This window comes from Hemitrygon akajei, chromosome 19 (genome assembly GCF_048418815.1).
Source record: "Hemitrygon akajei chromosome 19, sHemAka1.3, whole genome shotgun sequence".
Classification (NCBI taxonomy): Eukaryota; Metazoa; Chordata; class Chondrichthyes; order Myliobatiformes; family Dasyatidae; genus Hemitrygon; species Hemitrygon akajei.
Window position 1 is genome coordinate 36,219,861 of NC_133142.1, and position 26,173 is coordinate 36,246,033.

General features: G+C 37.0%; 1 protein-coding gene across 1 annotated transcript in view; it reads right to left on the reverse strand.

The window, feature by feature from the left end:
• Positions 1 to 5,711: 5,711 nt before the first annotated feature.
• eif4e3 (eukaryotic translation initiation factor 4E family member 3) overlaps positions 5,712 to 26,173 on the reverse strand; it is a 76,687-nt gene continuing 56,225 nt past the window's right edge. Inside the window, exons 3-7 of the mRNA XM_073072384.1 lie at positions 19,340 to 19,434; positions 19,171 to 19,231; positions 12,922 to 12,988; positions 11,003 to 11,158; positions 5,712 to 8,458 (exon numbers count right to left, since the gene is read on the reverse strand). Of these exons, the coding sequence (XP_072928485.1) occupies positions 8,412 to 8,458; positions 11,003 to 11,158; positions 12,922 to 12,988; positions 19,171 to 19,231; positions 19,340 to 19,434 (426 nt within the window). The 3' untranslated portion in view covers positions 5,712 to 8,411. The remainder of the gene's footprint in view (positions 8,459 to 11,002; positions 11,159 to 12,921; positions 12,989 to 19,170; positions 19,232 to 19,339; positions 19,435 to 26,173) is intronic.

The window sequence follows — 26,173 nt, forward strand, 5'->3', positions numbered from 1 at the left end:
TTTATTGTTTTGCAACATTGAATCACAGAGGAGTTAATTTAGCTTTTATTTGACATGATCAACAGAAAAAAACTTTCCTGCCAAAGTAATATGTCTCTATCAGGACACTGCAATTTTCTTCTCTACAAAACTGGTCAAGCTCTGTCAGATTGCACGGGGATTGTGAGGGAACAGGCCTTTTCAATTCCAGCCACAAATTCTCAATTGGATTGAGGTCTGGACTCTAACTTGGATACTCCAAAACATTAACCTTCTTGTTTTTAAACCATTCCTGTGTAGCTTTGACTTTATGCTTGGGGTCACTATCATGCTGGAAAACAAATCTTCTCTCAAGTCACAGTTCTCTTGCAGACTGCATCAGGTTTTCCTCCAGGATTTCCCTGTATTTTGCTGCATCCATTTTACTCTCTACTTTGACAAGCCTTCCAGGGTCTGCTGCAGTGAAACAACCGTCCAACGTGATGCAGCTACCACCATACTTCAGGGAAGGGTTTTGTGTGTTTGTGATGATATGTGTTTTTTGGCTTATGCCAAACAGCATTTAGTATGATGGCCAAAAAGCTCAATTTTGGTTTCAACATGCCATAGAACCTTCTTCCAGATGACTTCAGAATTATGCCTATGTCTTCTGACGAACTCTTGCCAAAATTTCATTGGAGTTTTGTTTCCCAACAGCAGCCTTCTCTGTCACTTTTCTATAAAGCTGTGACAGATGAAACACCCACACAGTTGTATTGCATAGTCTCCCATCTCAGCCATGGAAACTTGTAACTCCTCCAGAGTTCTCTTAGGTGTCTTGGTGGCCTCCCTCACTAGACCCCTTCTTGGAAGGTCACACAGTTTTTAAGGATGGCCAGATGTAGGCAGATTTACAGCTATGCTATATTCTTTCCATTTCTTGATGATTTACTTAATTGCACTCGAAGGGATACTCAGTGACTTTGAAATTTTCTTGTATTCATCTCCTGACTTGTGTTTTTCAATAACCTTTCCAGGGAGTTGCTTGAAGTGTTTGTTTGTTTTCATTGTGTAGTTTTTTTTTGCCAGGATACTGACTCACCAGCAGCTGAACCTTCCAGATACAGATCTAGTGTGTAGTTTTACCACAATCAATTGAAACACCTTGACTACACACAGGTCTCCAAAAACATATCTCCATTCATCTAATTATGTAACTTCTAAAACCAGTTGGCTGCACCAGTGATGATTTGGTGTGTCATTTTAAAGGGGGGGGGGGGGTGGTGGTGAATACTTAAGCAATCAATTATTTTGTGTATTATATTTTTAATTAATTTAGATCACTTTGTAGAGATGTTTTCACTTTTGACACAAAGAAGTCTTTTTCTGTTGATCAGTGTCAAAAAAGCCAAACTAAGTAACTGTTAATAAATGTTGTAAAACAATAAAACATGAAAACTTCTAAAGGGGGGGGGGGTGAATACTTCTTATGCACTGTATAAACCAGTGATTTGGATGAGGAAACTGAGTATTTATAAATTTGCCGAGGGCATTAAATTATGTGGGATTGTAAGAATGCAGTGTCTTCAAGACGATTCAGAGAAATCCAAAGGGCAAATACAAGCAGAAATTGCAGTACCACAGGGAAATGTTATCTATAGAAAAAAAATCACCGGAAGTCAAGGTGTTATTTAAATGATAGATCAAGAAAAGCTAATATTTAAAGGGATCTGGATATCCTTGTACATTATCTCCTGAAAGCAAGCAGACAGCTGCAGCACGCAGTTAACAAGATAAATAGTACACTTACCTTAATTGCGAGAAGATGGAAGTACAAGAGCAGGGGTGGCTTGCTACATTCCTTAAGGACCTTGGTGTACTGAGGGCAGTTTGGTCTCTCTCTCTCTCTCTCTCTCTCTATATATATATATATATACATATATATATATATATACACATATATATATATATATATATATATATATATATATACATATATATATATTTATTTATTTATATATGAAAGCCTGCCATAGAGGGAACGCAATGAAGATTCACCAGATTAATTGCTACGAACGGAAGACTGTCACGTAAGAGAAGGAACAATATTGGATTGATCAGGCCAAAGTTTACTTGAGTTCAGAAGTGTAAAAGGGGATCTCACAGGCAGGTTTGACAAACTTTTCTCCTGGTTGGGACAGATGGTGATATTCAGTATCAATCACAGTCTCAATGTCGAACTTGGAACTGAGAAATCTCTTCATACAAGAGGGAGTTGAAATTGAGATGTATGTCTAGCTATGGAAGCTATCTACAGTATTTAAAGAGATAGATATTTGGACACAGAAAGTACCAAGCAGTATAGAGAGAGGATAGGAATATGGAATTGAGATGGAAGATAGGCTATGATTATGCAATGTTGGTAAAATGAGCCTCAAGTAGCCTTCTGTCTTTCTACATTTCAATGTCCACATGCGTTTAAAAGGGCATTTAACAAGTCTGTGTTAGTAAGATTTTCTTGAAAATATAACAGAAATTTTAGATTACAATATAGAATTTAGTCATATTCAATGGTTGGCATACTTGTCAAACAATGTGTTTCTAACCAAATGGTACACAGGTGAGAAGCAGAGTGCCTTGAAGCACTATTCTGCCACCATAACTATTTTCACATTTTACTGTCATTCTCTAAATTAAAAAATATATTGAAGTAGGATTTTTGAGCTAGTCTATAAAACATTGTGCACCATGTCAAATCAAAAGAAAAATTTCAAAATGTGTCAACAATTTACTAAAAATTAAAAACCAAAATTGTGAGGCTGAAAAAGTATTCATCCACTTGTAATTACTACGCTCACTTTCCTCAGGTGCAATATACAGTATTAATTTACCAACTCATCCAATTTGTTGATGTAGAAAATTGGAGCATCACATGTTTTCAATGAATTCATAAGAATAAATCCCCTCTCTCTGTAAGATCCAACAGTGTGGTAGATTTTCAATAGACAAAGCCAAAATGAAGACAAAAGAACACTCAAGAAAAATCAGGGAAACTACATTTGAGAAGCAGAAATCAGGGGAAGGGTACAAGACCATCTCAAAGGCACTGAACATACCTCAAGAGCTCAGTGCAGTCCATCGTGAAAAAAGTGAAAAAATATGAAAACACAGCCTAGGTCAGGCCACTCCTATAAACTTAGTCGATGGAGAAGAATGGCACTTGTAAGAGAGGCTACTGTGATGCCAACAGTCACTATGAACGAGCTGCAGAAGTTAGTGGCTGCAACTGGAAATGAAGTTCATGGCTCCACAATGTCTAAGGCCTTGCAAAAAAGGGTATTTGTAGAATAGTGGCATATTCTTGCCCATAAAGACTTTGCAAAGCATCACTTAGAAGATACTATAAAGATGTGGGGAAAAAGATCTTGTGGTTGGATGAGAGTAAAGTGGAACTGTTTGGCCTCAATATTGAACACCATCCTTATTGTAAAGTATGCTGGAGGTAGCATTATGCTATGGGAAGGCTGTTCAACAGCAGGGACTCAAAATCTGGTCAGGTTTGATGGGAAGATGAATGCTGCTAAATACAGAGAGATCCTGGATAAAAACCTGCTAGCATCTTCCAGGAAGCTTAAACTGGGGAAGAACTTCATCTTTCAGGCAGTAGAATAACCCAAAGCACGTTGCTTGAGCAACCATGAAGTTGCTTTGAATGGGGAAACTATGTCTCTGAGTGGTCTAGTCAGAGTACTGACCTTAACCCAATCAAACATCTCCAGCAAGTCCTCAGGATTGCTGTCCACCTCTGCTCCACAGCTAACCCGGCACAGCTGGAGCAATTTTGCAAGAAGAAATGGGAAAATCTTGCTCCATCACATTCTCCAAAGCTAATAGAGACATATTGAAAAAGATTTCAATAGAGCGAGAAGTGGTTCAAATAAGTACTGAGCAAAGGGGGATGAATACTTTTTAATTGCTGATATTTCAGTTTTTGATGCTTTAGACTTTTCCCTGTTTTTTGGAGCATGTTATTCACAAGTAAAAATTCTTAGTTAAATTGATCAAAATCCCTGGTTGTAATATTCATTTATGTGAACAAAGGGTTGTGGAATAGTTTTACAAGGCACTGTACCCAATGCAGTCTACATTAATTCCAGGTCCAACCGAAAAACTTCATGAACTATCATCAATAGTGTACTAAATCAACTGGTCCAAGAACTTCCTATTCTTCAAAACAATTAATTTCTCTACATTTGTTCATCACTAAAAACAATAACATTTATTCTCAAGTTATCCAGCAAAGGTGATGATGGTGACCTACTTCTCTGAATCATGAAGCGTTTTGTTAAACTTGTTGTGAATAGAACAATGCCATAATTGCACTGTATTTTTGTTTTTCAATTTCACTCCTTATTCACTATGTCATGCCATTAAGTCTGCAATAAAAGCAAGCAGCTACATCCTGACTCTCATGTCAGTTTCGAATGGAGTTTGGCTGACAGTCCAGTTGATGTACAACACCTCAGCAAGAGCAGTACAACTCGGTATGGCCCAAGACTGTAAGAAGGGAGTTGTGGACACAGCTTAGCACATCACAGAAACCAGCCTCCCCTCCACTACCTCCTCACTGCCTCTGTGGAGCAACCACCATAATTTAGGTCATGGGTTAAAGGTGAAATGTTTAAGGGGAACATGAGGAGAAATGTCTTCACTTGACGGGTTGTGAGAGTGTGGAATGAGCTCCCAGGGCAAGTGGTGCATGAAAACTCGATCTCAATGTTTAAGAGCTTTGGATGGGTACATGGATGGGAGGGGTGTGGAGGGCTATGAACCCAGTACAGGTCGATGGGACTAGGCAGTTTCAATAATCTGGCATGGCCTGGATGGGCTGAAAGGCCTGTTTATCTGTGTACTTTTTAATGATTCTCTGCTACTTCTGTGAAGTGGGGATTGTTCTCGCCCCCTCCCTACCCATTCCAGTATTTACATACCAGCAAGCTCTGAATTGGTGACTCTGCCTCCCTCAGGACATTTCTGCCAATTTCACCTCATATTTTTAGCCACTCCTTGAGATGCTAATGATGCAATATTAACTGCAAGGCATTACTTTTTGATGATACCAATTTTATATCAACTCACATAACAGTGGAACAGTCACCATTAGCCCACAAAAGTATGAAGAGAAAATCATGCCTGATCATATCCACCTTTCCAACTCTGCAGCTCATATTGAAGGCTCATAATTTGCTTACTTATTCTTTTGTCAAGGCCCATTTTTCATTTCCTTCTATATTATTTCCTCAGGGTTTACCTAAGCACTGACTTGAAATTCTTATCTTAATTAAATTAGATTACACATGGAAATTAAAACCTTCCTTCTTGAGAAATGATGAGCTTCAGATAACAAAAAGCTGGAATACTCCCCTAGATATCTGTGAATATTGGAAAATAGAACTTTTAAGAGCAACATCAATATTTTTTGGAAGAAATACAGAGATATTGAGCTATGACTGATAGAGACACTAACTTATTGTGGAGTGGTCAACTTCAGTGTTTTTAAATTGGTAATTACGGTAATAGTTTGCCCTTACCAACAAAGTTAATGATTCAAGGTATTATAAGCTTTGCTATGCAATTACCGTGAACATTTTCATTTCCAGTAAATATAATGTTGCAGAGCTGAAATGTATGTGTTTTCAGTTGATTAAAGATCAAGATAAAATTATTTATATAAAAATCATTTGAAATTATAATAATGCACATTTCATTTTATTCAATAGTTGCCAAATGAACAAGCAAAATTCATGAATGGCATAGGTACAGCAGTACTAATAAGATTACAAAATATAAATATCAGATCTGTAACATCTTTCATAACCTTGAGCATACAAAGTCACACTTTTTACATTAATTTAAATCCAAAAAAAAACTGCAAATCTAATATTAAAGCAGAAAATTCTGGAAACACTCAGTGGGTCAGGCAGCATCTGTGAAAAAGGAACCATGTTTCATTTCAAAGACTGTGTTCAGCAATTTCTGCTTTTAAGCCAGCTTTTTTATCTTTCAGATACTCAAGGCATAGCTCCTGATCCCTATATTACCGTAATTAAAATATCAATTTATTTTTTTTATTCTAAACAGACTAAAGTTATTAACAAACCAATTCTAGAAAAGTATAAAACAATTTTTTCTAGACACCCAGACACCCATGGAGGCTAGATAAAACAATATCTCCAGTAGAAGATTCTGAATTTAGAGACACAAAGAAATTAAGTTGGGACATAAAAATCATGCAGTTCTCAGAGCTTTGAACTTGGGTGTTTCAGACTAACTTATGGCTATGACTAATGAGTGAAAGAAAACAGCCTTTATTTTCAAATCAGAAGAGAATACAATTTGAAACTGACCATTTGCTGGTCAAATTTCTATTGAATGAGTATTTCAATAGCTGGAGATACACAACATTCGTATATATCTGGCCATCACAAAGCCTCCATTACTGTGTGTAAAAAGGGTAAAAAAATATGGTTTGTGATCTGTTCATTCATGAAAAAAACCTGCTTGTTTTCTTGTGTTATTAAGTGTACACTATTCACAGTTGTGAATTACCAGTTTACCCAGAATGCTATAAAAATAGATTGTGCTTTTATTCATTTTACGTATGCAGATCTGGGTAGCAGAGATTAAAAAAAGCACAAACTTGTATTTTAAAGAAAAGAATCAGTGCGCAAGAAACTACAGTACAAAAGCTGCAGTAACTCTGAAGAACCTTATTTTTTTCCACAAATAAAATAACAAATGCAAGAATAATTCATGATTTGATGTTATGTAATATGAATTATGCAGCACTATAGCTTTTCTGTCTACAGTATTAAATTTTAAACTCTGATGTACAGTTCATTTTTATAGCAAATTTGCTGTTTATAACTTCCAGTGATGCATTTTGCAGCGTTTATTGAAACCACTACGAAGGGAAATACATGACAACTTGATATTTGATGATTTAATTGAGATACAATAATTTATAATATGGTTAAAGGCATGGCAAATTTCCATGCAGTGTAATCTTTATGGATAATATAATTTCTGATTATCAGAAATGCAAGTTCAACAATCTAATGCTAATCAGTGGATTCTTACAAGCAGAATAAATGACTTGACATTCTGTCACGGTTTGGGTAATAACGACGCCTGTGTGAAACCCTTATGATCTGTTGAACACTTTTCATACAGATCTATAATGATTATCATTATCGCATTTAGTGTCAAGGCAAAACAACTTTTCTGTATTATTGAATTTATACACTGCAGTTTCTTGCAGTGAAAATTCAAAATTATAATTTATACTTTTGTTCAATTCTACTGTAATCTTGTTTGTTTTAAGGTGGCATTTCCAGATTTGCAGCTTTTACTCTCAACTTTGCTCTTTACCTCCCTACAACCCTCCGTCGCACAACCCCCCCGCCTCAAACTTGGCCCCAACCCATGTTTCTCAAAACAGTAATAAAATTCTTTGGTTCTGTAGCAACAAAATGTACAATCCCACCAAATAACTCCACTGTATCTACGACAATAAATACTGCAACAGAATGAAACATTCTGCAAAACCGAATTCTTTGCCACATGATCTCTGTGGACAGAAAATGTGCTGTAGCAATTAAATTGCAAATATTTCATAACCAACTAAGACTAAGACTTTAGTAAATGAAATATTAAGTATCAGTGCTACCAATTTACTGTAGATTCAAAATTCACTTAGGGCCAGCATTTCCATACATTGCAAATGAAATGTGTCCTAAATTATAGTTAGTGAGTAAAGTTGCACAATGTGAAATAATGAAATAGAAACATAATTATACACTATTTGTAGTACTTTCTGATGGAAACATTTGTCTATCAGTGCAAGACATCCACATAACCAAAGTTAGTGACTTACATAATTATGCAGTGCAATCACTTTTGAAAGAGAAGTGAACTGTGATCTACTAGTAACATGCCAATCAACCAGATTTGACTTCAACTTGTGTGAATAAACATTTTGATTTTGATAATTTTCTTCCAGATTAAGCAGCAGGTCTAATATGCACATTAGAAATCATTTGTAACTACAGTACAATTGGTTAAACTAGGAAAAGAAACCACATTCATAAAATAGGAATGCAGTCAAAAGCAGAATAACTTAACTATTGTTAAAGCAATGAAAATCAAATCAATAGTCGAGAAGCATCTCTGCTTCTTTTTATATATAGAAACCTAATACAGAATTTAATCTAAGTTACACATCAGCCGAAACAAACAGAAATGTCAATATTCCTCTGCCTTTTCAGAATTAGTCACCTGATTTCACTATTTTATCAAAGTTCGACTGTAATTCACCACTATGATGCTGAGAGTCCAAATCTTCTTTACAAATAAAATCTGAACTCTAAATATGAAGTGTTTGCTGTGAAATGCTATGGTTTGGCACGACCTCGTTCAAAAGCATGATGCTCCTCATGAGCTGTAAAAAAGCACATGGGTAACAGCAGTATTTTAGTTAATAAGCTTTAAAAATATACCACCATTTCTTTATTAAAAGGAGTCCAATCCCCAAATATAAATAGCCAGTTAATGTCAATCCACAGGAAATGATCACTGTTAAACTTGTGCACCAAGGATCAGGCTATATTCATCTACTGTGTTACATTGCAATCAAGGTAACACATTTGTCTGGAGATGCTAACAATGGGATCTTAAATAACAGGAAAAAGTAATTGAGGAACAAAAGTAAAGGATGTTCCAATGCAGAGCAGATCAGAACTGTAACAGAATGAGAATTAACTTCATATATGGAGGATGAATTTCTAAATTGCAGCTAGAGGTAGATTATCACTCAATTTGCTATTCCACTTAGTGATATACTGCTTAAAGCCATCTTTCAAAACAGAAAGTTATCTAGACTGATGAGACCATTTTGTGCAATCAGGCTTTGATATTTTTGATAAATGACAAGATAAGCTCCCAGAAAAGAACTGGTATATCCTCAGCACTTGCAGCCTGTTGATCTTCTTCTATTGGACCAAATTATGTGTTTTGTTTTGTAATTGTTTTTCATTTAAAGATATGAAAAGCAGTTCAATATTTGTAGAAAATCCAGGGACAGAGGGAAAGAACTTTAAATATTCACAATGACAATGGAATTGTCAAAGTAATGGAATTAAAGGTTGACAGGTCTTCTACATTTAGTAGTTTGCATTTTATGGTCTTAAAATTAGTCACTATAGAGGTGGTGAATGACTTTCCAAAGATCACTTGATTCTGGAAAGGTCCCAAGAGACTGAAAAACTGCAAATGTAATACTCCTGTTCATGATAAGAGGGTGACAACAGCTGGAAACTACAGGTGAATTAGCCTAAACTATATTTATAGGAAATTGCTGGCAGCTGTTAATTTAGAAATAAAAATATTGATAAATATATGATAGTAGAGATGATGTGGAAATAAATTACATTCATGAAACTTAGTGACTTTTTATACTATGTAATAGAGGTGGTGCTTTGAATTTAAGCAGCTTGCTGGGATATAGACAATAGACAGTAGGTGCAGGAGTAGGCCATTCAGCCCTTCTAGCCAGCACCGCTGGCTATATAGAGAACAAAACTTCATTTTACCCTGGACATGATCTCAGTAAACCTATTTTTCTGGGATTTGTTTTATAAATTTGTACAATATTTACAACTACTCTATTCTCCCTTAAAAGGAGCTGTATAGGACCTTAAATTTGCTTGGTTGAAAAGAATCACTTCCAGTAAATTAATTCATTCCAAGTCCTTGAACTAATCTAAAAATCTATTAACACATATAGTGCACATATGATAGAAAAATGTTAGAAGTATAGCTATGAAAGAAATCCAATATGTACTGTGAATTTAGCTTTAAGTAATCACTAGTTTGCGATCAAGTGACAGGATGCTTAAGATGAGTGCAAGAGAGGGGGAGGGGTGAATCCTTATCATTAAGATTTTAATTTGGTACATCCCAACTAATTTCTTTTCAAAACAGAAACAAAAAAATGAGTTGAGAATCTGCAGACAAGTTCGACAATTTCAAAAGGAACTTTTGTTATTATCACTATATGGTAATTTCTGATAATAAACAATCATCAACTTCTTTATTTTCTAATATGTTAGAGGTTTTTTTTTTGATGATCAAAATTAAAACCACCGCACAGGGCAAAGTGTTGCATACAAATGAGTGGAAGAAAATTACCTCATCACTCACGTCAGCAGTTTGCAATCAACAGGGTTAATATGGAGTTTCAGCAATGTATATTTATGAGTAAATTAACTTATTCGAAGAGGATGTACAATCATTACAAGATCTCAACACAATTTTATCAATATTTTCATTTTATCTATTAGTCAACAGAAATAATATGGTCTGAGTGTTATATAGGACCTTAAAATTGTTATTTAAGAATAGGGTTTTAAATGAAACTTAATCTGCAAAGGTGCCTGAATGCTTCAATATTTCTTATGAATTATCTGAAGAATTCATTTTTCCCCAAAACTTGATTTTAGGCAACAAACAGGAAACTGAAGGAACTCAGTGGGAAACCTCTGCAGAGGGGAATGGATAGTTGATGATTTAGGTTGAGACCGTTCATAAGTCAATACATATTGGAATTACATATAGACCAGACCAGGTGGAAGTGATAGGGAAATCTGTAAACTAGCCAGGTTATTTTTCTAAGAATCCTGGATATCTTTTTAATGGATTACTGATCATCTCAATTGCTAGTGCACTGAGAGCAGCAGTGCCAATTTCACTTAATATTTTGCTTAAGAGCTACTACCAGATGTTAACTGGGTACCATGGTTCTCAAATATAAATAAACAAAATCAGGATTTACAGCCAAATTGAATCGATATGCAGAAGCAATTGGAAAGGGGGAAAATGGTGGTGGATGGGAAACTCAAATTAACATTTATGTCACAATGTAAGCTTCAAATTGTTAAGAATGAAGTAAAAGTTTCATGAAAAATATTTAGGCATTAATACTTACGCTTATAAAACACTGCCTTAAAAGTTACTTTTGGGAGAAGCTGATAAATCTTTTGTATAACAGTTACTTCATTTGCTCCAGCAGCATTTACATTCCAAACTTGAATAATGTCTTCACGATCTCGAACACTGACACTGACACCAACCACCTCATCATCTGTGGAAAGTAACATCTGCAGTAAGTTATAGATCCATCTTTATATTTTAACTTTAAAATATAAGCAAAGCATAATAAGAAATAATTTGCATGGAGATATTCAAAATATGATACAAAACATTTCTCACAGGTGTACCCCCTACCCAAATTTGTAATGTAATCCCCACTAATATTAAGTAACCAATAAATATGTAAGGGTGAAGATCAATTTTTCAAAGTATCCTCACCATCTTAGTTGACAATTTAACAGTTAAATTGTTTGTAAGATCTATTTTTAAAATGAACCTCAGCACCATTATACATTGTAGCAGAGTGAACAGCATTCTGTTAGAAGCTTGATACAAACTTCAAATTAGGCACTTTAAAATCACCTGATATTTAAACATTTAAAAACTATCAGATCTCTATAATGTTCTTCACCAGTCATGAGTGGGGACACAGGAAAGAAGTTAGGATATAATAGGAAGCACAAGAAGAGATGCAGAGACAAGTACGAAGATACAGAATGAGGAATAAAATGTTGCCAAGAATGAAGGCGTATCTAAACAGAAAAGCTGGAGGCTAGTAGTGGGATACCCAAGTATGGAACAGATGGCAATGGGGTCGACAGCATGTCAGGTATCATTATAAAAGCCAAGTTATGACTAACCTGTTTGCTTTTGTATTTCTGCTGGGCATTATACAGACAGCACACTTGATGGTTAAAAGGGAGGTACATTTTCATTGTACTGTGCAAATGAACCTGTTTCTGCTTGAAAACTGTTCCAAATGGGGAGCTTATTTTTTACCTCTAGTATCTGATTTAATGTTTCTGCTGTACAAGAAATGCCATCATACATGGCACATCTATAATGCAAAAGGGAAGGGGGAGAAATGTTTTTTTCCCAGATAAGCACACCAATCAGAAAATAGACAAAATTATCACCAATCATAGCAACATAGAACAACACAGTGCAGGCCCTTTGGCCCATGTTTATTTTGCTGACCCTTTAACCTATACCAAGTTCGATCTAACTTTCACCCACCCCCCCCACCCCACACACAACACTCAATTTTTCTTTCATCATTGTGCTTATCCAAGAATCTCCTATTTAATGTATCTGCCCCTACCACCACCCCGGCAGCATGTTCCATACACCTGCTATTCTCAGTGTAAAAAAAAATCTACCTCTGATATCCCCTTAGATTTTCCTCCAATTACCTTAAAATTATGCCCCCACATATTAACCATGTCTGTTCTTGGAAGAAGTCATTGCCACTCATCTTATCAAACTATTTATATCTATAAAGCTAACAAGAGCTAATCTAATCATTCAGATCCAAAACTGTGTCAAGTGATAGACTTTCAGATGATGATCTTCCTTTTCTTACATATGTCCATATACAATATGTTTTACAGCAGAGTCACCAGAAACTGGAATTGTGCCAGTTTCCACTCTCTAAGTTTTTTCTTGGGTGGATGGGACATTGAGGGAAAGGGTACAACTTTACATGCAGCTACACACTACACAGCATTTCTCCTTCTCATATGTGAAATAATCTAGCAGAATTTGGAGAAGCTATTCCGTCTTCCTTCTTTCCTTTAAAATATATTTCCTTTTAAGGAACTCAAAGCCATCAATTTAAGACAAGGGAAGTGGAAATCTTGTTATCTCACCAGCATACAGCAGTCCAATTTCTCGCTTCTAATCTTGAACTACTTAACCAAAAAATGTCATTAAAAGTACTGAAGGCAATAATGTCACCCATAAGCCTGATCTTACCTTCTGTGCAGCAATCTACAAATTGTTCACCAATTGTAGCCAGTAATAACTCTTTCCAAACAGCAGACTATCACAAGAAACAGATAAAGAACTCCTCTTAGTAACGTCTTTATAAATTCCTAATACTTAAGATATTTGCAAATATGCATCCCAAATATGAATTTAACCATCTAAGCAAGGTCACAATGCAAGTTCAAAAATTTAAGGATGGCAATAATTCTGAAAAGAATTGAACTGATGAAGGATTCTTAATCTTAAACAAATAAAATGATTGCATGACCAACAAAACAGCAGATTTGATAGAATTAAGTTTTATATCTCTAATCTATGTTTCCAAAGCTTGGTTTTAAAACACTTTACAATGAGTGTTGACATTTTAAAACATAGTCATGCTGTAAAGAAACAGAATAACCAATGCCTTATATACAAGCTATACAAGCCTTTACAAATTATAATAATGACTGTGATGTTTCCAGAGTTATTACAGTAGGGATGCATATTACATTAGATGAGCAAAACCCCGTTTTTTTTTGAGAGGGAGCGGGATGAAATTTTAGATTAGGTTAGATGACATTAGCATCATACACACCAGAGTGCAAAGATATTCTTTGCTTGCATGAAGTTCACAAAGCAAACAGTATATATGGTAATAGTAAACACAAATATGAATACAGAAACAGTAAATTACATCTGTCTCAGATCTGTATGGAGTATCATATTTTATACTTGAATCAATCTTTTGACAAATGATGGGACTATAAATTGAGCCATATGACACACACAAAGAATACTGAATTGGAATTGGGTTGTTCTCTGTTTATATATGACATATAATTCAAGTTTAAATCTTATTCAACCATATATGAATACTCATGAATACCGCCAAACAAGACAGCGTTATTCTGGAGCAAAGATACAAAATACAGTACCAACAATCATACACAAAACACACATAGCACATACAAGACAGCAGCAAAATACAGTACCACAAAAAATATATATAAAGCCCAAGTCCCTGAGTCCATAAATGTTGCAGCAGCCTGTAGTCGAACACAATATATCCTGTCTTCTGCTGAGCAAACACTACCGGACAGCACTGACTCTAACACGTATACTGCACCACACTGTCTCTGGCACATACTCCAGTGGAGTGCACAGACTCTGATGTCTCTCTCTTGGGCGGATGCAAGCAGATGGCACCACGGCTTGAGTCCTAGTCCTCGCTACAACCATGGCTATGCAGCTCCCCCACCGTCTGCCAATAAATCAGTGTATTTGACTTGCAGCTTTCCATATTAACAATGTCCAACAGGGTTTTGTGATCACAAGAAAAGCAACTATGACAATCACTCGCTTTTAAGACTGCACACCTCCTTCATGCTCCAGCTCCAACGTCTCTCTGATGGAGGCAGAAGCACAATCTGCACCAAATCTAGCTCCTTCAGTTTCTCGGCCAACAAGCAACTCATTAATGGGGTAGACCTAGAGTACCTTAACTTCTTAATGTCCAGTAGGATTTTGCAAATGAGAAAAATGTTAAAAAAAAAGACAATTAACACCTTTCGCTGGCCTTGTGGAAGCCACTGCATCCGAGTGTACCAGCATCTTACCAAAAGGTTAGCAATACATAGCTCAAATTTCAGGCTATCCCATTCAACATGTAAAAGATAAACATTCCACATAAGAGCCACTATTCCTTCAAGTCACCAGCTGGAACATGGCTTCCTTTTTCTGCACTGTATCACTTGTACTTTTTCAATGGAGACAAAAATGACAGTATGTAGAAGATATCCTAGTCATTCTTTTCACATCCTTAATTACTGAGCTTTTAAACTTAAGAAAAAAGCAGAAACATTTGGTTAGCTGTAAAGCTCTCTCAAAATTAAGACATAAAAGTTCTGATTTGAAACTCTCCTTCTGCCTACCCCACAAAGCAACACCACCCCCCACTACTATCGCCAAAAGGAATGCAAAGTGAAAGAAAACTTTGGATTTAAGTAATTTCAATCCTTCCCATTCTTTCCTGTTCCACTTCTTAAAAAAAAAATCAAGGGGAGGATTCTAGAGAGCAAATAATTAAAAAGACAATGGAGAAGGTAATGGATGTAGGTAAAAGTGGAGGAATAAAAAGACAGAGTGTGTCAGGAGGGGAAAGAATGTACGGAGATAAGCGTAAAGTTGTACAAAAGGAAAAGGTAGGAAATAAGTGTCAAACATATTTGAAAGTCCTTTATTTGAATGCACATAGTATTAGGAATAAAATTGATGAGTTGACGGTACAAATAATTACGTATGGTTATGATATTGTGGCAATTACGGAAACATGGCTGCAGGGTGACCAGGACTGGGAATTAAACATACAAGGGTATTCGACAATTAGGAGAGACAGGCAAGAAGGAAAAGGAGGTGGGGTGGCTATGTTAATAAAGCAAGAAATCACTGCAATAAAGCAAAATGATATTGGCTCAAAGGATCAGGATAATGAAACAATTTGGGTAGAAATAAGAAATAGTAAAGGGAAAAAAGCAGTGGTGGGAGTAGTCTATAGGCCTCCAAACAGCTGTAACTCAGTTGGTCGGAGCAAAAATCAGGAAATAGTTGGGGCTTGTAATAAGGGAACAGCTATAATTATGGGGGATTTTAACTTTCATATTGACTGGACTAATCAAGTCGGACACGGCAGCCTTGAAGAAGTGTTTATTGAGTGTATTCGGGATGGGTTCCTTGAACAATACGTTACTGAGCCGACAAGGGGGCAAGCAGTCTTCGATCTGGTCCTGTGTAATGAGACAGGACTAATAAAAAATGTCCTAGTAAAGGATCCCCTTGGAATGAGTGACCATAACATGGTCGAATTCCATATTCAATTAGAGGATGAGAGGGTTGGATCTCAAACAAGCGTACTGAGCTTAAATAAAGGAGACTATGATGGTATGAGAGCGGAATTGCTTAAGATGGATTGGGAAAATAGATTAAAGGGTAGATCGGTACTTGATCAGTGCTGTATATTTAAGGAGTTATTTTACAACTATCAAGAAAAATATATTCCACTGAAGAAAAAAGGGTGTAAAAGAAAAAAGTTATCCGTGGCTAAGTAAAGAAATAAAGCAAAGTATACGACTAAAAAGAAAGTTATATAAGGTAGCTAAATCTAGTGGGCAGATTGAAGATCGAGAAGCTTTTAAAGATCAGCAGCAAATAACAAAAAGATTGATTAAGAAGGGGAAGATAGATTATGAAAGTAAATTGGCGAAAAACATAAAAGCAGATAGTAAGAGTTTTTATAGTTACATAAAAAGAAAAAGGGTGGCTAAAGTAAATGTTGGTCCCCTAGAAGATGAAACCGGGAAATTAATGGTAGGGGACATGGAGATGGCGGAAATGCTGAACAAATATTTTGTATCAGTTTTTACAGTAGAGGACACTCAAAATATCCCAACACTGGATAAACAGGGGGCTCTAAGGGGAGAGAAGCTAACTACGATTCAAATCACCAAGGAAATGGTACGATAAATTAATGGAACTGAAGGTGGATAAATCATGGCTTGCATCCTAGGGTCTTAAGGGAAGTGGCGGTCGGGATTGTGGATGCATTAGTGATAATTTTTCAAAACTCGCTGGACTCGGCAATGGTCCCGGCAGATTGGAAAAATGCTAATGTAACTCCTTTATTTAAAAAGGGCAATAGACAGAAGGCTGGGAATTATAGGCCAGTTGGCCTAACATCTGTGGTTGGCAAAATGTTGGAATCGATAATTAAGGAAACAGTAACAGGGCATTTGGATAAACATAGCTTAATAGGACAAAGTCAGCATGGCTTTACAAAAGGGAAGTCATGTTTGACAAATTTGTTGGAGTTCTTTGAGGACATAACATATAGGGTAGATAAAGGGGAACCAGTGGATGTGGTGTATTTGGACTTCCAAAAGGCATTTGACAAGGTGCCACACCAAAGATTATTACTTAAAGTAAAAAATCATGGGATTGGGGATAATATTCTGGCATGGGTGGAGGATTGGCTTTCTAACAGAAGACAGAGAGTTGGGATAAATGGTTTATTCTCAGACTGGCAGTTGGTGACTAGTGGTGTTCCGCAGGGGTCGGTGTTGGGACCCCAACTCTTTACAATCTATATTAATGATTTGGAGAAAGGGACTAAGTGCAATGTATCGAAGTTTGCTGATGACACAAAGATGGGAAGGAGTGTAATGAGTGCGGAGGACATTGAAACCCTGCAGGGGGACATAGATAGGCTGAGTGATTGGGCAGACATTTGGCAGATGAAATATAATACTGACAAGTGTGAGGTCTTGCACTTTGGCAGGAAAAATAATAGAGCAAGTTATTATCTAAATGGAGAGAAACTGGAAAGTGCTTCTGTGCAAAGGGATCTGGGGGTCCTGGTGCAGGAAACACAAAAAGTTAGTATGCAAGTGCAACAGGTGGTCAAGAAGGCCAATGGAATGCTGGCTTTTATTGCTAGGGGGATGGAGTATAAGAACAGGGAGGTCTTACTGCAGTTGTACCGGGTATTGGTGAGACCACACCTGGAGTACTGCGTGCAGTTCTGGTGTCCATATTTAAGAAAGGACATACTGGCTCTCGAGGCAGTGCAGAGAAGGTTCACTAGGTTAATTCCGGGGATGGGTGGGTTGATGTATGATGAGAGGTTGAGTAGATTGGGACTCTACTCATTGGAGTTCCGAAGAATGAGAGGCGATCTTATTGAAACATATAAGATTGTGAAGGGGCTTGATTGGGTGGATGCGGGGAGAATGTTCCCAATGATGGGTGAAACTAGGACTAGGGGGCATAATCTTAAAATAAGGGGATGCCGTTCCAGGACTGAGATGCGGAGAAATTTCTTCACTCAGAGGGTAGTGGGGCTGTGGAATTTGCTGCCCCAGAGAGCTGTGGAAGCTACTACACTCAATAAATTCAAAACGGAGATAGACATTTTCCTGGATAAAAATGGCATTAGGGGATACAGTGAGCGAGCAGGTAATTGGACATGAGCCTAGGTTTAGATCAGCCATGTGATCTCCTAGACCAGTTTTCGATAGCCTGGATGGGTCGGAGAGGAATTTTCCAGATTTTTCCCCGGGTTTTTTTCCCCCGGGTGATCACATGGGTTTGGGCGGGATGAATAATAAAATAAAATGGGCGGCATGGTGCCCTGTTGGTTGGCACTGTTGCCTTGTGGGATTCGGTGAAAACTAGAGTTAAGATTGGATCAGCCATGATCTTGTTGAATGGTGGAGCAGGCTTGAGGGGCCGATTGGCCTACTCCTGCTCCTATCTCTTATGTTGTAACCTAAAGGTTAATAATGCCTACTAAATGCAAGTTGGAAGATTCTCTCTTTCTCTCTCTAAATAACTGCAAATAGGCACTTCAAAAATTGTATGTCATGTTGACATCAGAAAAAAAAAGTACTTTAACATTGAGACCAGGTCCACAACCTGGGGTCTACAGATACTTTAATTAATGGTAGGGACCCAAGGCATAAAAAAGGTTGGGAATCCCTGACTTAGAAAAAGGTACAGTATCCAGAAATACTGTATCTACTTAAGTACTGCCAACTTTTAATATGATAAAGGCCTACGAAAAACCAATTTTCTCCCTTAAGATCAGAATGTTCCAAAACCTATTATAGACTATACACTTATTTAACTGCACTTAAGGCTATCGTATAAACAGCAAAATGAAACACCAGATTATGTTGCTTGTGGGGATATTGACTTTAATATGAATGGGAAGGAAGGAAAAGATGGTCGGCTTAGTAAGGAAGTGAAATTAGATCATTTAAATCTCTACCTTTATAATGGTGAGCTTCTATTCAACTCTATGCTGCAATTATACAAGTGGTAGCTGTGCAATGCTCGAGTTTGTATCTCCCATTTCCTCAGTTAGCACTGCAGAAGAATTTCTATACCAACTTTACAATTCTACTTTCCAATACAATTGCATGCCACATTCCAAATTATTCTGTTTTTTTTAAAAAGGTCCTGATATTTGGACTTTGCATTCACTTCAAAGCTTTAGGATCAGTGGTTATATTTTAAACCATTGGGCTGAATACATATCCTGTGCTCAGAGTAAACTTCTATTAGAATCATCCGCCCAAGGTAAACTGTTATTTCAATATTGCTGGGCTAACTATTGAGGCAACCCTCCAGAAAATACATGGTGACACAGAACAGCTTTCTGAAATATCTCAGAAGATGTTATTGCTTTCCTGATACACTTACAGTATGCTCTTTTGAAATTTTCATTTTCCACAATCCTCCTTTGGCATTACTCTCGTCTTCCCTTTGAAAAGCACAAAAAAGTAAATTCAAATGTAAGGCATTGTAATGTTATATATAGTCAGTGTTCCATTTTCCTTTAGATGGTCAATTAGTACAACCAATTTCCTACCACAGTGGCCGCCTTTCTCCTCTCATTAAGTGGTAACTACAGCGCAAGGGCAAACTAGTCACTGTAGGAATATTATTGTAGACACTCCAGAAACTCTGAGGAGAGAAAGGGAAGTACAATTAGTTCAAAATAAAACAAATAAAGTTCAGACAAGAGAAATATAATGTTCATATTATAAACATTCCATACTTCTAAATTACTTATTCAAATGTATGATTAATTTTGATTTACGTTTTATAAAATTGCACATGAATAACACGCCATAAAATATGGTAGATGACAAATAGGCAAAAGAGAACTAATAGATAACAAAACTTTCTATCTCCATTGTAGTGTTCAGAGTTTGAGTTATGCAGACATGACTATTGTCACATTATTATCAATGATCTGGAAGATAATGTGGTAAATTGGAATACAACATTTGCAGATTACACCAAGATTGGGGGTGTAGTAGAGAGTGAGGAAGGCTGCAGTGGGATCCAGACCAGCTGGGAAAATGGGCTGAAAAATAGCAGGTAGAATTTAATGCAGACAAATGTGAAGTGTTGCACTTTGGGAGGATAAACCAGGGTAAGACTTACAGGATGCGCAGTAGGGCACAGAGCAGTGCAGTAGAACAGTGGGATCGGGGATACAGAACCTTGATTCCTTGAAAATGATGTCACAGGTAAATAATGTCATAAAGAGAGCTTTCAGAACATTAGCCTGTATAAATAAATTATTGAGTACAGGAGGTGGGATGTTAGCTTGTATAAGACATTGTTGAGGCCTAATCTGGAATATTGCGTGCCATTTTGGTCACCTACCTACATTGTAGAAAAAGATATCAATGAGATTTAAAGTGTGCAAAGAAAATTTACAACCATGTTGCCAGAACTTGAGAACCTGAATAAAATGGAGAGTTTGACTAGGTTAGGAATTTATTCCCTAGAGAGTAGGAAAATGAGGGAAGGTTTGATAGAGGCATACAAAATTATGAGGGGTATAGATAGAGCAAATGCAAGCAGATTTTTTCCCGAGGTTCGATGAGACTAGAACTAGAGGTCACGGATTAAGGGAGAAAGGTGAAATGACTGCCATCAGTAGTGGTAAATGAGGGCCCTATTTCAATATTTAAGAGAAATTTGGATAGGTACATGGTTGGAAGGATATAGAGGACTATGGTCCAGGTGAAAATTAATGGGACTAGGCATATTAATAATTCAGCACAGACTAGATGGGCTGTAAGGCCTATTTCAGTGTTGTAGTGTTCTATAACTCTATGGATGTGAGTACCAGCTCACTGAATCCATTCAAACAATCAACAATCCATTTACCTTGATCCTGCATAAATCTCCTTTTTTAATCTACCCACATTCTTATCTGCTCATTCTACTATTCAAGTTTATAACGGGCAATTAACTTAACAATCTGCACGCCTTTGGGAGGTGGAAGGAAACCCATGCAAAATCTGCACAGATAGCACCCAAGGTCAGTATTGAACCTAGGTGTTTGGCATTGTGAAGTTGTGGCTTTACTGGGAGCCACAATGATCCAAATATCAAAAAGCTACCTGAAAATAATTTTTAAAGTTAAAAGGATAATCATCGATTCCTAGACAGGAAGTCTACTTAGACTGAAACTATTCTCTGAGTGTTGGTCACAAAACAGTTACTGCAATCAGGAAAAGTGATTATAGTTAGTTAATGGTTTGGTATAACAGTTTGTTGGGCAGAGTGCCACTGACAGTCAGAGGCCAACATTTTACATCACTGATAGCACAAAAATCAAAGCTCAAAGGCAATACATTTTTTGCTGCATTAGTAACCCAAGAATCTATTAATTATCTTGTCTGTTTATCAGTGCAGGGTTTAGAGCAATATACTGCACAGTCCTTGTCATTTAACTTCTCCACAGGTTGTCAGTCCATGTTGCTCATAGCAATAAAGCAAAGGTAGCATGCTATAGACAGTAAGTGTGTTTATAGTTGTTTTTCAGGTTACATATCAAACTTCATTTTTTGTAATTATTCATTGAACCCCAGGATAAACAGATGCTTTTATGCATCTAACACTTTAATCATAGCTACTTCACAATAAAAAGTAACTCTTCACTGACAGAAATTATTCCTGGTCATCAACACACATTTTATTGTTTCCAGGAAAACTGCTCAAGCCTCTAAATCAGAGGAGTTGCTAGTGTCCTACAACTCTCATGAAATAGATCTGAATATTTCCCGGGTGTTCTTAAATAAGATTAGAATTACGGATTACAAGTATTAAATGATACAGATTCAGATTTATTTATCACGTGTACATTGAAACATACAGTGAAATATACAATTTGTGTCAATAACCAACACACCCAAGGATGTGCTGGGAACAGCCAGCAAGCATCTCCACACATTCCTGCACAAACATAGCATGTGCACAATGCTCGGCAGAATACCACAGAACACAACAAAACAGAATAGACCAAGCAATAAAACAACAACAGTGGGAAAATAAAAGCCCTGTTGCTCCTTCCCTCCCTCTCACACATATACAGTCCTCCAACCCCAGGACACACATGGATTTGCAGGCCCAGACTCCTGCCATTGGGCCTTGATTCGGACCTGTGATTGACCATTGGGTCTTGACCCAGAACATGCCAATAATGACAGATGAGGATCTGATTTCTAGTCCTCGATCGCTGGACACGATGATTGGACCAGAAACATCTCACTGATCTGCAGGCCTGATATCTGACTGCATCCTCACCATTGGCCTTCAAATGCAGAGTGGAAGCTTAGAGTCCAGCATGTCCTCTAACTTCCCATCTAAACCCTAATCTGACCCTTAGCTCCCCTCTCTGTCCCTACACAACTAAAACAAGCCTAAGACAATAACTAAGTCGAAGCCATGATGGGTAGGACTGTGAACTGAAACCTCACACGTAGCATTTGTTGGTTTAAAAGAATATCCTCAGCATCCAGAGGAAAAACAAATGAAGCATGTAATTTAAATAAACTATGCTCTTCAGCTTTGATACACTTCATTTAAATACAATTGCCTTCTAAGTCCATCTGTCTCATGCAATACTTGCACATCCTATACAGTAATGGAAAAGGAAGTGCCAACATATGTGGAAAACATCTGATTTAACACCACTTTATTATTCACTGAAGCATGAAAATCTGAAATTCCATGAGAATACAACTTGCACAGAGTGGGTTTTAAATAGCAAGAAGGGACATTAAGAGATGAGAATCTGAACAGATGGTTAAACACAGGATACTGTATGCTAAAAGCAGGGTCTCCAGGCAAATGTTTTCTAGTACAGGAGCCATTGTTTCAAGTCATGGTTTTGGTTGATTTTCCATTTTTAAAGCACTTGTTAAGTAATGGTTCTTGCAGTTTAAAAAGCAAGAAGACTAATTTGTTGGTGTGGAAAGTGAAGCCCTAAACATACTGGCTCAAGAGATTATTCAAGGCAAAGAGGCCTACTGGTATTTTTTCAGCACAGACCATGTTAAAGTTACACAGCCACAGCAAAACACACATCAGATTCAGGTCAGGTATAGCGTATATTTTAATCAAACATTTAGGTTCAGGTTAGGCTGTGCTGTGCAAGACAGCCGTAGTACCACAAATCCAGGTATCAGCCATCTGCTTCTTTTTGCCTGCGCTTGCACTTTTCTCGATCAACAGCAATGTTTGTGTAGCATGGGAAGTCTTCTTCCCGGGTTTCCTTATCATGCCTCTGAGTCACGCATAGAATAAATTTCAAGTATTCTTGCTTAGCTTTATTTTGGCTGTGGCTGTTTTAGATTTGCTCTAGTTTTGACTTTGAGTTTGATCAGACCTATACTTACTGCCTCTCTGCTAGTGGAAATGATTATGGAAATACAAGGAAAAATAATGAAGAGGTTTCAATAAGGTTAATCATTCTTCCCATTCTTTGACAGTCAGTACGGACAGCAAACAGTAAGGCAGTAGAGACTTCTATAGAAACATAGTCTGGTCTAAACTATTCAGCTCCTTAACTGAAGTTTCATTTTAATACAAATTCAACATTCCCTTTCTATGAGAGATCTGGAATGACCACCTCATCCTGTTCCACTTCCTCCTATGTTTGAAACTGTAACTCATACCATGATAGAAATACACTTATATGAAACGTGTATTTTTAGTGTGACTATTGGGAGCAATAATCAAATGTCTTCTGATGCAGATATACATTCAAAAAACATCTATGAACACACCACTTGATGTGGTGGGAAGCTCAGTCAATATTTTCACATTCTTGGTTTGTGGTACAATCAAACTTCTCAATGTAGCATCAGGCAGAATCTGGAAAAACCCACAAGGTTTGTGAATCCATTATATTTTGTGAATCCTTTATTAAATGCTTATGTTTAGGTTGAACTGTTTTATAGAAACCTAGATATGCAGCAGATGGCTTGAAACTACACACGGCATCATATTCTATCCAAGTGGCTGATGCCAATTAGCTTGATCAATTAACAGTGCAGGTTCACGAAGACTCCCAAATATTTTGTTATAATTGCAGTTTCCTCCATTAGGCAGACAATAAGCAGATGTCCATTTTTTGATGCTTGTCAGTTATCAACACTCATCAAATTTTATCAAAAATCAAATAACAGAACACTAGCAGATACCACATTACTCAGATGCCAGGTCAGTCATCACTTTGACATTTTTAAGCAGCCTATTGGTTGTTAGGAAGCACAGCACTTGATTTTGTTTTTTTATCTTCACAAATATAGCATTATTCAACCATTAAAATTAATTAAACGTTAGGAATACAATGAAATTTTTAGGTGATGTGTAGAATTTAAATAGCTTATAATGAACATTTTTGACTGTTTATTCACCTATTGAATATTCAAATACACCCTCACACAATTATGTACTAAGCAAAACAGATCATTCTGGATGAAGAAAATAAGTTAACAAGGCAAAGTAGTCTCATAGTTGTAAGCTCTGAATTTCAGGTTACGTTTCAAGTTATCGGCTCAGGCATATAAAGAAAATTAACATATTTAATGAAATTAGGTACAAATTGGCTGGTTGTGTACAACAGAAAGTAACAGTTTACCCAGCACTATTTGGATGACCAAGGCCTCATTGTGATAAACTGAATATGTGTATACAATTGCAGTTTCTGTTACTTTTGATTGACTTTAAGACTAAAAGACATAGGATAATTAGGTCATTCCGCCCATCGTGTCTATTCCACAATTCAATCATGGCTGATTTATTTTTCTTCTCAATCCCATTCTCCTATTTTATCTCTATAACCTTTGACACCTTTACTAATGAAGAATTTATAAGCCCCTGCTTAAAATATATCCAATAACTTGGCCTCCATAGCCTGTGCCAATGAATTCCACAGACTCACAACCATCTGTCTAAACAGATTCCTCCTAATCTCTGGTCTAAGGAAATACCTTCTTTTCTGAGTCTGTGCCCTTATGGCCCTAGACTCTCCACATTCTCTCTTTCGAGGCCTTTCACTATTCAATACGTTTCAATGAGATGCCCCTTTCTTCTTCTAAGCTTGAGTGAGTACAGGCCCAAAGCCATCAAATGCTCCTCACATGTCAACTCTTTCAATGCTGGAGTCTTTTCTCATAAACCTCCTCTGGACCCTCTCCAATACTAGCACATCCTTTTCTAGATACAGGGCCCAAAACTGCTCACTATATTCAAAATATTGTCTGACCAATGCTTTATAAAGCCTTAGCATTACATCCTTACGGAGCAAGAACTCGGCATCCTTCCAAATATCCAAAATAAGGAACAAGTTTTGAACATGCAAGCAAAGCCTGACACCTGGATGAATGTCACTGTAGCCCTCACTCACCACTTCAAGAAGGATTTACCGGTACATTATCTGAAAAGTCTACAAATTAGCTGCAGATCTCAAATATTTCACAATGACTCTCAATTCCACATTTCTTGGCACCTCCAACCACTCAATCCTCGCTTCCTGACCAGTCACTTCACACAGATGGCAGCAGTTTTGTGACCAATGATCACTTAATTTAATAAAAGCCATATAAGCATTTTTTTAAAGTAAAGAGCTAAACATTTGCAGGCAGTCCAGAAGCTCAAATATTTGCCCCAGGATGTTATTGGTCTATTTTCAGAGAGAAAAAAAATGAAAGCTTGTAGCAAGTGGCTTATTTTCTCAAATTCTCAGGGTTCCAGCAGCGGCTCAGTGGTAGGACTCTTACTGCTGGGTTAAAAGATTAGCATGTTGAACTCATACTCCAGAGACCTGGGCACCAAATCAGTGCAGTGTAGAATGATAGCTCTACTTACGGTGGTGTCATTTTCAGATGATAAAATTAAATGAAAGGTCTGTTAACTCCCTCTGGTGTTAGTCCAAGATCCTATCTATTCTCCTGTTGTTCATTTTGCATGACAGCTTTGATAATTGAAAAATACGGTAGGTCTCAGTGCTTCAGAAGGAGAATACTGGTGATTGTTAAAACCTTCTGTTATGAATCACACTACCCATACTAATAAAGTCTGAATAAAGAACTCTCAAAGTTTAGTACATTTTTTTATAAACAAACTTTCCAATAGAAAATTTGACAACTCCATGTAGGTTTCATGTTCTTTTTCATTCATAAGGCATTTATTGTTCTAAGTTCTTGAATATTTATGGAGTGTGCAGAAGTACTCGAGTCTGTATACATTCTCTCATGATCATACACTACTCAGAGCATTTATCTCTGTCCTTCCCCATTAAGGATTGGACCTCCATATGTATACCTTTCCCATCTCCTCTTTCTGCATTGTTTGGTTTGCTATGGTGAACCCACTGCACATTAACAATTCAGTA